The sequence below is a fragment of the Microtus ochrogaster genome, chromosome 7 (assembly GCF_000317375.1).
Source record: "Microtus ochrogaster isolate Prairie Vole_2 chromosome 7, MicOch1.0, whole genome shotgun sequence".
In the NCBI taxonomy this organism is placed as follows: domain Eukaryota; kingdom Metazoa; phylum Chordata; class Mammalia; order Rodentia; family Cricetidae; genus Microtus; species Microtus ochrogaster.
In genome coordinates, this window is record NC_022014.1 from 59,279,815 (window position 1) to 59,295,310 (window position 15,496).

The 15,496-nt window shown below is 45.2% G+C and overlaps 1 protein-coding gene across 2 annotated transcripts in view; it reads right to left on the minus strand.

Annotated features, from left to right (window-relative positions):
• The window catches only part of Tex2 (testis expressed 2), a 70,756-nt gene extending 57,088 nt beyond the window's left edge, over positions 1–13,668 (minus strand). For both annotated transcript variants that reach the window (XM_005350416.3, XM_005350415.2), the window contains exon 1: positions 12,000–13,668. In XM_005350416.3, coding sequence (XP_005350473.1) covers positions 12,000–13,643 — 1,644 coding nt within the window. In that variant the 5' untranslated portion in view covers positions 13,644–13,668. The remainder of the gene's footprint in view (positions 1–11,999) is intronic.
• Positions 13,669–15,496: the final 1,828 nt, after the last annotated feature.

Consider the following 15,496-nt stretch of genomic DNA (forward strand, 5'->3'; position numbering starts at 1 on the left):
TCAAAAGAGAGGCCTTAAAGAGAAAAGGCTGAAGCCATGACCTGAGGCCACCACTGCTGACATCCATCTCTGAAATGAACTTCCTTTGCCCACAAATGAAACAAAAAGAACTCTGAACTAACTGGGGTTAGCCCCCTTTTGATACATTGAAGCTTAAGAACCAGAGTCACCTATTAAAACAGCATCAAAGATCCTCGGGTTGGAGACTAGGGAAGAAGAGTCTAATACACACTTTTGAACTTTGGTACAATTTTAATTTTACCCAACAAAGATAAAGCAAACCTACAGACACACAAAATTCATATGATGAGTGATAGCCTCAAGCAGCCAGCCAATATTTAAAATACATAATACTGAATGAAAGACACGATAGAGAAAGAGGAGGGGGATCCATTAGCAGAGCATCAATACTGTCCACATCCTCCAACCGACTGCTTCAAGGTCACCTTCACAGCCCACCACTGGAATCACTGGCGTCGTGGCTAAGCCACAAACTGTGCGACACAGACTTTATCCGAGCCTTTCTATCCTCCACAGGAACATCTCCCAAGCTCAGGTGAGTTTTTAGTTGTAATGCATTTTATTATAGAGCACTGGCGGTACGTAACAGAGCAGGAGATAAGAAGCACTCAGATTAGGAGACAAATTAAATGATCTCAGATGAACCACTGAGATAACCAAGGTCCTATTTATGTTCATACATAATAAACATCAGATCTGGCTTGTTAATAATAGATCAGCAAACAAATAAGATGGTAGCCTCCAGCTTTCCAGATCGCCTGTCCTATCAATCAAGTAATTTCTGAATATGTGCCAACAATAGTTACCTTCACTTATAATTCATACACAATAAACAAGAGAAGCAGAGAAAAAGAGGACAAAATTCACCTTTTTTTGCCAATTTTTACTATAGTCATGCTACTGTCATGCTACCTTTTTAAACTTTCAGTTTTATTTCTCTCTCGCATTCCCTCCCTCCCCCCTCTTGTGTGTGTGTGTGTGTGTGTGTGTGTGTGTGTGTGTGTGTGTGTGTGTGTGTGGTGTGTTTCAGAGGACCACTCTGGAACAGATTCTCTCCTTGTACCTTTTCTGTCCTTTGGATCTGAGGTCATCAGGCCTGTGTGGCAAGGGCTTTATGGATTGAGCTATTTCCCCAGCCCCTCCTCACACCATCTTTAGCTGACAACCTAAGGCACCACATATATTCTTAGACTGAAGCTTAGTGTTAGTAACAATGGATATAAACCTGTATTTCATGATCAAATAGATAATTTCTGATGTTTATAGCCAAAGGTCATATGATCATCTATGTGTCAACTATCACAAAGCTTTGTCACTTTTTTTAACCTAGAAAGAGGCAAAAATACAGATAAAAACAAAAAAAACTAACATTTTCTTTTGAATAACTGTATACCATTGAGAGAAGGGGAGGAACAAAGCAGTGAGTTAAGAAGACTGGCCTGGGCTCCAACACCACACACACACCTGCACTGTGCATACACACATGCATATGCACTCAACACCTAACACTCACACACCGAACACACAACACCCACACACATACACACACTAAACGCACAACACATATACTCGATACACACAACACTCACACACTGAACACACATGCAACACTCATTTACACACATACACTAACACAACACACACATATCCTCAATACATACAACACACTCACATACACAACACTCATACACAACATATACACATACGCAACACACATATAACACACACTCAACACACGACAGACATACATTCAACACAAACACCACTGACACACACATGCCCTGGAACCACTTTGGGTAACGGCAAACTTTTCCTGGAAGGTTAACGACTGTACAGTAAGAACAATCTTCTGAGGATTTTACACTTTTCTTCTGAAGGGAAGAGGACAGGATTCACTTTAGACAGGGTCACTCTTAGCCCAGGCTGGTCTGCAACTATGTATTATTGGTGCTGTGGAATAATGTTCTTGTGCATAAAGATTTGTCACCCACATTGATTCAATAAAACCAGTAGCCAGGCAGGAAGTAGAGGTGGGACAAACAAACAAGGAGAATTCTGGGACGAGGAAAGGCAGAGATGAAGTTGCAAACCATCTCAGAGGAAGAAAGTTGAGAATGCCTTACTGAGAAAAGGTACCAAGTCATTTGACTAAACATAGATAAGAATTACAGGTTAATTTAAATATAAGAGCTAGTTAATAATAAGCCTGAGCTAATAGGCCCAACAGTTTATAATTAATATAAGCCTCTGTGAGTTTCTTTGGAACTGAACAGCTGCAGGATCAAGCAGGACAGAAACTTCTGTCAACATCTTGGCTTGGTTTGAACTTGTGGTTCTCCTACCTCAGCTTCCCACATGCTAAAATTTCAAGCTATAATGCCCAACTTGTACTTTTCTAAATATAAATATCAAATATAAACTTGGAGGTGAAAACATAGGTGGTATTTTTCAGTTAATGCCTTACTATTCTAAAAAAACACACACACACAATTTGAGAAGTCTTTAGCCCATCGCACTCACAATCTTTCTTTACTCCATGGCTGATACCCAGAACAGAAGCAAAGAGGATGCTCCTAGGATAACTATCTAGAACCCAATCATTTCTAGGATCTATGTGTTTATGCACAGTTGGACCAGAATATTAGCCAGTCATATAGTAAATTAGTGAGCTGAAAATTGGCAAAAGACTGGGTGTGGTGGTGTGCACCTCTAATCCAACACTCTAGAGGCAGAAGTAAATAGATCTATGTGAGTTCAAGGTTAGGCCAGCCTGGTCTACATAGTGAGTTCAAGAACAATCATGATGGACTCTGTTGGAAGGAAGAAAGGGAAGGAGAGAAGGAGGGAGGGAGAGAGAGAGGGAGGGAGAAAGGGAGGAACTTGGCTAAGTGTAGTGTTATTGTAAGTGGTACTGGGTATGTGTGAAGAACCATTATATTAATGTCTCCTTACTTATGTATATGCTTAAAAATTTTTTATAATAAAAGTTAGCACTCGGGAGGCAGAGGCAGGCGGATCTCTGTGGGTTCGAGGCCAGCCTGGTCTACAAGAGCTAGTGCCAGGACAGGCTCCAAAGCTACAGAGAAACCTGTCTCAATAAATAAATAAATAAATAAAAAGTTAAAAAGTAAAAGTCCAAAAAACAAGTTCTGGGGTCACCTATCATCATTAACTACACTGTGCCTGTGGAATTCAGGAATACTCTATACAGTTACCTTTAACCAACCTTAAAACACAAGGTACAGTTAGGTGGTGGTGGCACACGTCTTTAATCCCAGCACTTGAGAGGCAAAGGCAGGTGAATCTTTGAGTTGGAGGCTAGCCTAGTCTACAGAGTGAATTCAAGGATAGCCAGGGCTACACAGAGAAACCCTGTCTCAAAAAACAAACAAACATAAAAACACAAGTTGCATGCCTGCATGTGAGGCATTTGCACAGAAGCACCTCACCTGAATTCTTTTCAAACCATGTGTGTGTTGGAGGGTGTCTGCACTGGAGGGCAGGTGCTTGTGGAGGTCAGAAGAAGGCATCAGATTCCCTAGAGCTGGAGTTACAGGCTGCTGTGAGTCAACCAATACAAATGCTAGGAGTGGAATTCAGGTCCTCCACAAGAGGGGGTAGGGCTTTATAACCCCTCAGCCATCTCTCCAGAGCCTGAACAAGGTGCACTAGGAATTAGCCATGTTTATAAAAGCCACACATAAAAAGTCAAGTGATCTATTACAGAAGCAGAAGAGAAAATGCTTCTATAGTTCTTACACCTACTTACCACCAGAAAGCAAAACTAATTTGAGAGGGGAGGCAGGTTAGGAACTGAACGATGCTAGGCAAGTGTTCTACCAACCAGCTATACTCCAGTTCCTTCCCACCCCCGCCCCTGGAACTGAGGATTGACCCTCCGGCCAGCATTCTACCTGCCACTGAGCTAAGTCCCAACCCCTTGTTGATTTGTTAAGATTTCTTTTCTTCCCTCAGGAAGCAGAGGCAAGCAGATCTCTACAAGTTTAAGCTAGTCTACACAGCAGGTTCCAGGCCTGCCAGGGTTACATAGTAGGACCCTGCCTAAAATAAACAAAAAGGTGTGTGTGTGTGTGTGTGTGTGTGTGTGTGTGTGTGTATACACACACATTAATCTATGCTATGTGTATGTCCAGGTGCAACAGAGGTCAGAATAGGATTATCAGATCTCTTGGCACTGGAGTTACAGGTGCTGGGAACTGAACTCAGGTACTCTGGAAGAACATAAAGAGCTCTTAACCACTGAGCTATCTCTCCAGCCCAGCTTTTTTTAATTATTTTTTAAAATTATTTAATTATTTATTTATTATGTATGCAATATTCTGTCTGTGTGTATGCCTGCTGGCCAGAAGAGGGCACCAGACCTCATTACAGATGGTTGTGAGCCACCATGTGGTTGCTGGAAATTGAACTCAGGACCTTTGGAAGAGCAGGCAATGCTCTTAACCTCTGAGCCATCTCTCCAGCCCAGCTTTCAGTTTTTTGAGACCACCTTGGCTTCTGACTCAAGATCTTCTTCCCTCGGTTTCCCATGTGCCAAAATCACTGTTCTGGCTCCAAAATCACTCCTGATGTTCCTTCCTGTTGTGGGTTTTGCCTGAGACAGGATCTAATGTCGCCCAAGCTGTCTTTGAATTTGCTATGTATCTAAAGTTGGCCCTGAATTCCTGATCCTCCTGCCTCTTACCGTGTTGGGATTACAGGCAAGTTGCATGGCTCAAAATTACTCCTTTACATATCAAAACCAAATCCTGTATTTTATTAAAAACAACCCGTCCCTCTTATTATATCTAATGCTGCCAAACAAAGGCTTCCCAAGATTCATTTTTATTAGTCTCTGCAAAGGCAAAATAATTTTAGTCAACCCTCTAGGCAGCCCTTACTCTGGGAACCGACATCCTACTGCTCTGGAGTGGGGAACTTGGTCATGAATATAATTCAAAACTGCATCTGAGTCACGCTCCAGCATAAATCCAAGAACCTTATGGAATCTTGGGAAGTTTTTCATTATAAACAAGTGGGAAAGTTGACATGTATGATAGGCACTGGATGAAATACACCCCTGGCCAAGGGACAATACATGCTCAGGAGGCCCACCCAATTTGGTTGGGAATGATCAACAGCAATCCTAAGGGCAACGGCTAACTAACACCCCAGCCTTCCAGGTCCTGACACACTCCTTTCAGGAATTCCAGCCCAGGACATCTAGCTGAGCACCCAAAATATCAACTACAGAAGCATATGATAAAGAGGGATTTGCACTGTGACATTCTTGGAGCCCATGGCTCACAAGAGCTGCCTTGAGTTACCTTACCCAGCCCAGCAGGCTTCATGTCTGGTAGCTGCCGTCTTCATGCTTCTGTGTCCCTGGGCTAGGTGCCCGAGGCAGTCCTTCTCCTACCGGCTGTTTCTCACCTGCCTCAACTCCCACACCTTAAAGTAAGCATGCTCTGGTCCAGGAGTTCTGTAGCCTTTGTGACAGTCCGTGGGTTCCACAGAGGCCCTTTTTCTCTGTGCTTCAGTCAGTATGACTGACGATCAGTTGGGCTGGGAGTAAACGGTGTACTGTGCCCCCAGTCAGGCACAGCTGTCTTTGAAAATAGCTACTACTTGGCTGCAGGATGGCCTTTTGGATTAGTGACCCCATACTGACCACCGGTAAAGCACCATGGTTTTTTTTTTGTTTTCGAGACAGGGTTTCTCTGTGGTTTTGGAGCCTGTCCTGGAACTAGCTCTATAGACCAGGCTGGTCTCGAACTCACAGGGATCCACCTGCCTCTGCCTCCTGAGTGCTGGGGTTAAAGGCGTGTGCCACCATCGCCCGGCCAAGCACCATGTTTTGTATGTGCTTAAATGTTTGTTTATTGTGTGCACATTTGTTTGTGTATGTGGGGAACTACGTGTACACATAGAAGTTGGAAGACAACTTCTTGCAGGGGCTGGTTCTCCGCCTCCACCATGTGGATTCTAGGTTGTCAGGCTTGGTAGCACTTGCTAAGCCACCTCGCTTAAATACATGTCTACAGTATGAATGCAATTATACTGGAACATCTGTCCTTTTCTGTCTCAACATCTGAACTCACAAAGAAGAGAAGCTATTGTGCTCCTAACCTTGTTCACAGGGCCAATAATGGAGCCAGACTGCCCCACGAAGGCTGGAAGTATTTCCTATCAATGAAAACCGATATGACCCAGAAGCTTAAAAACATGTGTTCTCCTCCAATAGTCTCTTAAGTTTGATTTTGTTGAGAAAGGGTATCCCTAGGTAGCCCACTATAGCTTTAAACTTGTGATCCTCAAGCCTCAGGCTCTCAAGTGTTAAAATAGCCCACAAACAATCCAGTTCCAATTCAACTGGTTCACAGACGAAGGTGGCTTATAGGTGTGTGCAAGCTATGACCCAAAGGCCATTGCACCCAGGATAGCTATGAGTATGGCTCAACACATTTGCAGATGACAAAGTCATTGCAATATCAAAAAGTTGTTCACTCCTGGAATCTTACGGCATGGAATATGCAGGATAGGCCTTACGGCCTAATGTAAAGTTTCGGGAGTGTTTTAAGTTTCCATACTTGCCCTCAAGATTGCATGCATCACTTTATTCGTTACAAAACCTAACAGTAACAGATCCATGGGAAATGACTCAAACCAGATAACTAATAGCTCAAACTGAACTACTCAACAAGGAGATATTTCTACTCACCAGACACAGGTCTACAGATCGGAATATTCAATCTGCATTATGTATTCATTTTATTGTTTGAATTCCTTTGGTGGTATAGGGGGTTGAACCTAGAACCTGCAGGTGTGCGGGTACCATTGAGCTACATCCCCAGGTCTTTTTTTCACTAAGTTATCCAGGGTGACCTCAAACTTACTTTGCAGCCAGGTAAGCCTTGAACTTGGATCCTCTAACCTCAGCCTCCTATACAGCTGGGATCACAGGGCTGTGCCATGAGGCCCAGTTCCATCAATGCACTTTTTAAAGTGTACTTTTCATTTAGAGCAGAGGCAAAGTCCAAGATAGTGTCACGTCTATTAGGCTTTTGGGGTGGGGAAGGGTAGGCTGCTCCACCCAGGAGTAAGGTAGTAAGAGAAGATGGGCTCATGAAGAAGAAAGATACCTGTTCGAGAGACGAAAAGGAAAAGTATCTAGCTGGCTGCAGAGCAACTTGCTCTGGTGATAACTAACCCACTCTTATAGAAGCTACATTCATCCTGTCATGAGGATAGAACTCTCATGATCCAATTACTTTTTTTCTCCTTTTGAGACAAGGTCCTGCTATTTGCCTAGGCTGGTCTAGAACTTATGCAGTCCAAGTTGGCTTTGAGCTTGTGATGCTCCTACCTCTCTGCCTCCCAAGTGATGGAGTTACCGGTATGGACCACAACAAGGTCTCCTGAAATCTAAACTGGTTTCAACTTCTACATATCTCGGGTGACCTTGAACTTGCAAGTGTCCAGCCTACGCCTCCATAGTGCTGCTGGGTGGTGGTGGCACACATCTTTAATCCCAGCACTTGGGAAGCAGAAGCAGGCAGATCTCTGTGAGTTCGAAGCCAGCTGGTTTACAAGATCTAGTTCCAGGACAGGCTCTAAAACTACAGAGAAACCCTGTCTCACAAAATAAAATAAAACCAAAACAAAACATAGTGTTACAAGTGTTGGGATTATAGGCATGTACCACCATGCCCAACTTCTAATTATCTCTCAACACAGTTACAATGGAAATTAAATTTCAACCTGCATTTCACTGGGAGTAAACCACAACCAAACCACGGCTCCTGTATTACTTCACAGGCACAGACAGACCTGGAAGTAGAAGAGGAGTTGGGCTTGGCTGGCTGATGTAGGCCTTCAGGGTCAGCGTTGGCAGTTCTAACCTGGCCCCACTTCCACTGGCTAAATCTTACTCATTCACAGACCCAAGTCGCCTAACACACAGCGGGTGCTGAGGACACACATGGCTGATGAACATACCCTATGCCATTGTGAAGCACACAGCTCCATGGAAGCCAGACAGTAAGCATGTGACATGTGACTACAGCTAGACGTAAGTGAGCCAGAAGCTGCCTGCCCAGGGTATTTCCATTGTAGAGGCCTGGGTAACTAAGTTCACCCAGTGCAGTATGAACAGATGAGAGATGTCACTTCTAGGTCTAGACACCGGGCAGTTTGTCTCTTGAGCACACAAGTCCAGTGAGAAACACAAGATGGAAGGCCAAAGCTGGACTCAGGACACTTCCCTTTTCTCATCACATTAGGGTCCAAATCTCCAAGGGGAAAAAATGACCTCACTCCAAAAAAAAAAAAAAAAAAAAAAAAAAAAAAAAAAAGCTCCTGAATCACTTGCATTGACAATTCGCAGCCCAAATAACACCCTTCTAACACACAGCAATGTTCCTTCTCTACACTTGATTTTTAATTATTTAATTTTTATCTTATGTGCATTGGTGTTTTGCCTGCATGTATGTCTCTGTGCGGGTCTTAGAAGCCCTGGAATTGGAGTTACAGTTGTAAGCTGCCAAGTGGGTGCTGGGAATTGAACCCAGGTCCTCTGGAAGAATAGTCAGTGCTCTTAATCACTGAGCCATCTCTCAAGCCCCTCCCTCTACACTAGATTTTTAAGGGATTTAATTATTGTGTTTGTGTATACAGGCATTTTGCCTAGATGTATGTCTGTGCACCACATACATGTCTAGTGCCCTCACAGGTCAGAACGGGGCACTGGATCCCCTGGGGCTGGAGTTACAGATGACTGTGAGTCACTTTTCAGGTTGGGGAACTGAACCTGGGTCCTCTGCAAGTGAGTCACCACTCCAGCCCAGTGTCCCCTTTTCTTCTTCTTCTGCTTCTGCTTCTGCTTCTGCTTCTGCTTCTGCTTCTGCTTCTTCTTCTTCTTCTTCTTCTTCTTCTTTTTCTTGGTTTTTCAAGACAGAGTTTCTTTGTGTAGCATTGGAGTCTGTCCTGGAACTCACTCTGTAGACCAGGCTGGCCTTGAACTCATAGAGATCCACCTGCCTCTGACTGGGATTAAAGGTGTGTGACACCATCACACGGCTAGGCTAGTGTCCCATTTTCTAAACAGCATATTTAGCCAGTCTCTAAAAGCAGCAGTACACACCAAGTAAGAGTCCAGGCTAAAATACAGTTATACATATTAGTAATGAAACCATTTCAAGCAAGTTATGGGCCAATGTAAAGAAGAATTAACACAATCCATTGTGAGGTATTGGCAGGGTGGGAACTGGGTCTGACCTTGAGTTTGGGTGGTAGGGCCTTTGAAAAGTGACAGATTAGATAAAGCCACCAGTGGAAGCCCAGGATTGAAATCTGGTGGCTCTGAAAGACAGGGAAGAGTACATGTTCAGTGTCCCCTGTCACCCAGCAAGGATGGCCCATGTGCCTCAGCACTCTGTCAGGAAGAAGGCCTTTCCCAGATAAGTCCTTCAACTCTGGCCTACAACCATAAGCCAAAATAACAACCTTTCTTCCCTCAAATTTATAAGCATCCTGCCTTTGCTTCCCAAATGCTGAAATTACAGGTGTGTACCACCAAATATGGCACCCTTTTCTGACTCACCTAGCCTGGGTGTTTTGTAATTAACAACAGAAAACAGATGGAAACACACACCTAGACTGCATAGCAGTGCACAGCAACCCTTTCTGTGCCTCTGCTCACACCCATGCCTAGCATTCTACCTTTACCGTCTCACTCACTGGATTAAAGCAAGCTGACCACAGGAACACTTAAATACCACCACAGTGTCCCCCTGGGCAGCTGGTAAACTGTCCACCCACAACAGTGACTGGATCAATACTAGAGACTGACTGCATTAAAAATTATAAATTTCCTAGGACAAATGAATGTTCAAAGGTTTGAAATAAAATGTTCCACTTAGTAGCTCTGGGACTAACATAGACACCATTTTTCTTTGCTAAAATTAGTACTAAGTCACTTAAAGTGCGTGTAAATCAGGTAGTCACAGCAGCACCCTTCTAAGAGTGGAGCCACCTTGCATGAGTCATTTTGCTCTACCCCACATATTCATGCCAAGCTAAGGGTGTCACATCCTCAGAGCCAACACCAGCTTTCCATAAAAAAAGAAACTGTCTCGTAACAAACTGCCATGTGGAAGAAAGAAAAGAGGTCAGGCTGTAAGATATATGATCACATGAAATCAAACAGAAGAGAGGGGCAGTCTGCACATGTGTGGTACAGACACAGCTTCAGAACTTATAAAAAGCTAGGGTAAATACAGCAAATCAACACAGCTTTGATGAAGAATAATCTTATTTCTTTGAGTTCCCAGTGTCTTCCTTTGGGTAAGAAAGAAAGAAGCCAGAAAACAACAAATAGAATCTTGGAGGAGCCCTCTCCCCCATCCTACCCCAGGTGTTCTGTTTTGGTTTTTGTTTTACAATAAAGAGAGATCATGTTGTCATTTTTAGAGTATTATTTAGAAAAGGAAAAAATATAGAAATTTAACACAGATCAAACAAGCTTATAACTTGAAGAGCTAAAGGTTATGATCAATAAGGTTCAAAACTGCTCCAAGACAATAGATTCGTCTTGAATACTTGTAAGGACATCAAGGGATTCTCAGGAAAAAGTTTGGGAATGAACTTTCTGCAGAGCCATACCATGGGAAGGGGGGAATCACATTGGGCTCAAAAAACTTGGGACGAAAGTCCCTGTCTCCTCGTTGTAAAACTGGAAGCAAATAATGGCAACAGGGAACTGGTGTGGTTGATCTTGACAACTTTTATACAGCAGTGACCTTTAAACGTTCCTGATTCCACACCTTATGTAACTCAAACTATATAAATGACAACTATATTTTGTTTTAGATTTTAATTTTTACATATAATATGTATGTGGATAGCTATGTGCACATGCCTTTGTGTGCACAGGTGCTTTCCAAGCCCAGATGCCTTGGATCTCCTGGAGCTGAAGTTAACGGCAGCTGTGAGCTGGTCTGACATTGGTGCTGGGACCCAAACACGACTCTGAAGAAGCAGTGCCTGCTCTCAACCACATCTCCAGTCCCAGCTGCTTTTTGTTGTTCTGTTGTTTTGTTTTGAGACAAGGTCTCACTATATAGTCATAGCCTGGAACTCCCTATGTAGACCAGTCTGGCCTCACACTCACAGAAATCCTCCTGCTTCTGCCCTCCAAATGCTGAAATTATAGATGTGTGCCACCACCATGCCAAGTGACAACCATAGTTATATGCTACAAATCTTATGATGTATACATAACAACCAGAAAAATGCAAATATGCAGAAATAAAAATCTTGAACCCCAAAAGATCATCTCATAAAACCCATACCCTGGAGGCCCCGGCATGACAGAGCATGCACAGGAATTGACATCTTTCCTCAGCCCATACCTCACTGTGTGTAGAGACAAGCTGACAACAAGTGTCACCAACCGACATTAACTAGTCTCTTTCCTCTTGACCCTCTCCTACAATTCTATGAGCATTGAATCTGAAGCCAGAATCTTAAAAACATAATCCTACCAGGCAGGGTGGTGCTGCACGCCTCTAATTCCAGCACCCAGGAGGCAGAGACAGACAGATCTCTGCGAGTTCGAGGCCAGACTGATCTACAGAGTACATTCCAGAACAACCAGAACTACAGAGTGAGACTGTCTGAAAAATATGAATATAAAATCCTAACATTCAGTCAGGACAGATCTTCAAAATGTAGACCTGGCTAACTGAAGGACAGACCTAAGTAGGAACTAGATAACAGTGTAGCTTTCTGTGGCCACGGAGAACTTCAAAAAGCTATGGGTACACAGATAAACATGATCTATAAGGTTTCCAGGGGAGTAGTGTGGCTTCCTGGAGAAGAGAGAGACACCCCTGATGCGAACACCTTGAGCCATTAGCTTAAACACGTAAGTTCACTCATCACTTACTGTGCTTGCCAGAGGCTGGAGGAAGGCTTACCTTCAGTATTTCAGGCTCTTTGATGTCCAAGGATCTTGTGTTCCAGTGTTGCAGAGTTTTATGTGATTTGTGGTATTTATGAGCACTTGGTGGTGTAAAAAACCAGATCACGCAAACAGCAGTCATAAACCCAAGGCCAATGCCCAGGAAGAGCCCGCTCATGTAGTAGGGGAGGGGGAGGATAAGGTACGCATAGACACACATTATAAAGAAGCCCAACGTCTTCACTGGTAACTCCTGGTGCTGGGTGGCTGAGTCAGCTTCGTCCTCGCTGTCCAGAACCAAGCCATCATCGGCAAGCACCTCTGGCTTGAGGGGGACATCTCGGGGCTTATCAAGTCTCCCCTCGCCCTCAGGATCCAGCTCAAAGTCCTCAGCATACAGTTCACAGAACTCTTCGTCCTCTTTGCTCACTAAGGCAGACAGAGAACATTTCTCAAGCACAAGAGAACTTGTCTTCAGGCCTAAATCCTTCAGACTGCTCCCCTGGGATCCCTTAGGCTCTTCTTCCTTCCCAGCTTCCTCGGTGGGCTTCGAGTGCTCACTCCTGGGAGTGTTGGAGTCACTGCCGTAGCCGTCCCCCTCGGAGTCACACTCCTCCTCCTTGATGCTGTAGTTGTTATTGCTTTCCAAGTGCCCATTCAAACTGGACAGGTTGGAGAGTTCTGAAGCACTTGAAGATAAGGCTTTGGGCCTGTGGCTGCCACTTTCCTCCCCGATGATTTTGCTGAGGAGCTGGAAGGGCTCATAGATGACTTCAGAGAGGCGTCGTTTAGTGTCTTCGATTTTCGCCTCCATTTCGGGCACTTTAAAAAAGGAGCGGGTGTCAGAGGGCGAGGTCAGTGGGGAAGAAGGCGCAGTCTTAGAGTCTCCACCTGTGTTCCGTGGCTGCGTGAACTGTTTGAACAGGTGCAGATTGAGTTTGGAGTCAGGGGGCTTATAGGACACGGTATCCGACTCCTGACGGGAGGTGTCTGTGGACAGGGACTTGACCAGGGTCTTCATCAGGTGCCTGTGCCGTGGGGGATGGGGGGACTCTTTTGGCTCCACCTCAGTTGACAGGGACTTCACCAGGCTCATGAAGGGCTTAGCACTGGAAAGCGCGGAGGACGAGGCGCTGGATGAAAGGACAGGGGACTTGGAAGGAGAAGACAATGGGGACGAAGAACTGGTTTTCTGCTCAGAGAGGGATGACACACTGGGAGAGCTAGCTAAGGGCCCAGATGAAGACGACCCTGGGGACAGAGCCAGTGGCACTGTACTTAATACTTGCACTGCCGGAGCAGGGGGCTCCAGCAGCTTTACAGTGTTCTCAGAGACGGGCAAAATGGCAGGGCCCTCAGATACAAACAGTCCCTCTGCCGGGATGGTCGCGGCAACAGGGCCCACAGGGTCATGGCCACCGTGGGGTTCAAGATACAGGTCCTCCTTGGCTTCAAGCCCTGTTACAATGCTTTGGTCATCTAGCCCCTCCTCCAGGTACCCCCTGAACTCCTCCTCCTCTTCCTCCTCTTCCTCCCCGGATGCCGAGAAATGAATGGCGATGGTATCTCGGGACACGGACCTCTGTACGTGTACTTTGGGGGCTGATGGTTTTGGCATGTCAATGGTTTTCTCGGCATGGCGACCATTCAGACTTGTCATTGCCAGCTTCACGAGGGCTCAGGCTCTGAAAACAGCAAGAAAAGCAGAAGTCAGAGGGTGGCTTCTCCACAGGCGACAGGGCTGCATACAGATCCATGCCGGATGAAGCTCGGCTTAGAGGTGATGATGCTTTTACATGGCAGATGGCCATAGTTTCTCGCTTCGGAAGGTTTAATGGTTTAATTTTCACTACATAAATTCCGGCTAGGCATTCTCTTTTATGAGCAAACCACACACCAGCACTATAAATGCCAAACAATCTGTCTCACTCACAACTGCCGAATAACCACTCCCTCCCTCTTAACCGGCTCCTTTCTATTATCACTAGGTCTCTCCTGCCAAGCTAAAACGAAGCATCCTGCTGGGTTGAAGGCTCTTGGAATAAGAATCTCCCCAGTGGTGTTCCACCTGTGAAAAGCTAACCCAGAGAGTTACTGCTTCCACTGTATTTCACAGCAGCCTCACTAATGGGCCTCGATCTCCCACAGTACCCACACTGCCTTGCGTTGCACTAAGTGGCAAAACATCCAAGTGGAGAAATTAGAAACTAACTGCTGTGACCTCCGTTCTCACATGCTAAGTGCCACACCGTCAGGGCATTTAGGCAGCTATGATGAGGCCTCGGGTAAAGTAAGCATCTACTCAAATGGAAGAAAGCTGAGTGTCACTGTGGTAGCCTACCAGCAAGCACAAATGCCACTGGGGACAATAGGCAGACACGGGAGTCAGGCTCTTTGCCCTTCTGGAGCTTAATAGCTAGGTGGAAAGGAGATGGCCCCTGAAGAGCTGCTCAGACGAACAGATAATGCCAAGTACCCCTGTGACATCTAGTTCATGGCATCTTACATCACTGGGCTTTTAAGGGGCAGCTGACTATGTGGCTCAGGCTGGCCCCAAACGCATGGTCCTCCTGTTCAGCACCTTAAGTCTTAAAAGCGGGAGACAGTAGTGAGGCCTCACACCTGGTTAATTACAGGCCACTTGCTGGGCACAAGGCACCATGACAGACCTCTACAGCTGGACACAGATACCCCTACAGGAGCTAGGATATGGGACAGACATCAGGAGTTCTGAGGACACAAGGCCAGGGTGAAACATTGGATACCTGTTCTGTCCTCTGAACTGGTGAGCAGCAGTGACAGGATGACCAGTGTGAACATGGTATGACCCTAGGTCTGTTCTCTGTCTGCAGGACAAGAGGAAGTAGTGGGGAGGAGGTGACCCCAGGTACAAGAGAAGCATCATGGCTAAGTGGAAAGGGCACCTATCTGCCTTGCACAGGGCACCAGGCTGCTCATACTTATGCCTTTCCCAGGGGACGCTGAAGTTCCATCAAGCTACAGCCTCTCAGTCTCAGTATTATCTGTAAATGGGGACCTAGGGCATTTTCCAAATGTGAAATCCTATTTGTCTATGCTCACAGGTGACCACATACACAAATAAACAGCCTAGCACAGGCCATCAATACTGAATTGCTTGCTTATGCCTACATTCAAGTTTTCTGCCAAACCCTGCTGTTCAAAGTGCCTGGAGCTGATACTACCAACAGAAGAACAGATGGAACCTGGTGTGGAAATGCTACTCCAAGATCATCAGAGGGAGGGGATTTGCTAGCGATGGCAAGAGTACCAGACACAGGGTACAGATACCACATGAACACAGTATTTTCACCATCAAATCCCTGGGAGAAATGACTTCCATAACATCTTCTGTGACCTGCAGGCTCTCCTATGGGGCTGACTACAGAGAGAGAATGCACTCCATCAACCAAACACAGCAATTTACATCCAGCAACGGGCAACAACTTGGAAATTCAGCTTCCAGGACAATTCTTCTCTGTTTTGTTTTGTTTT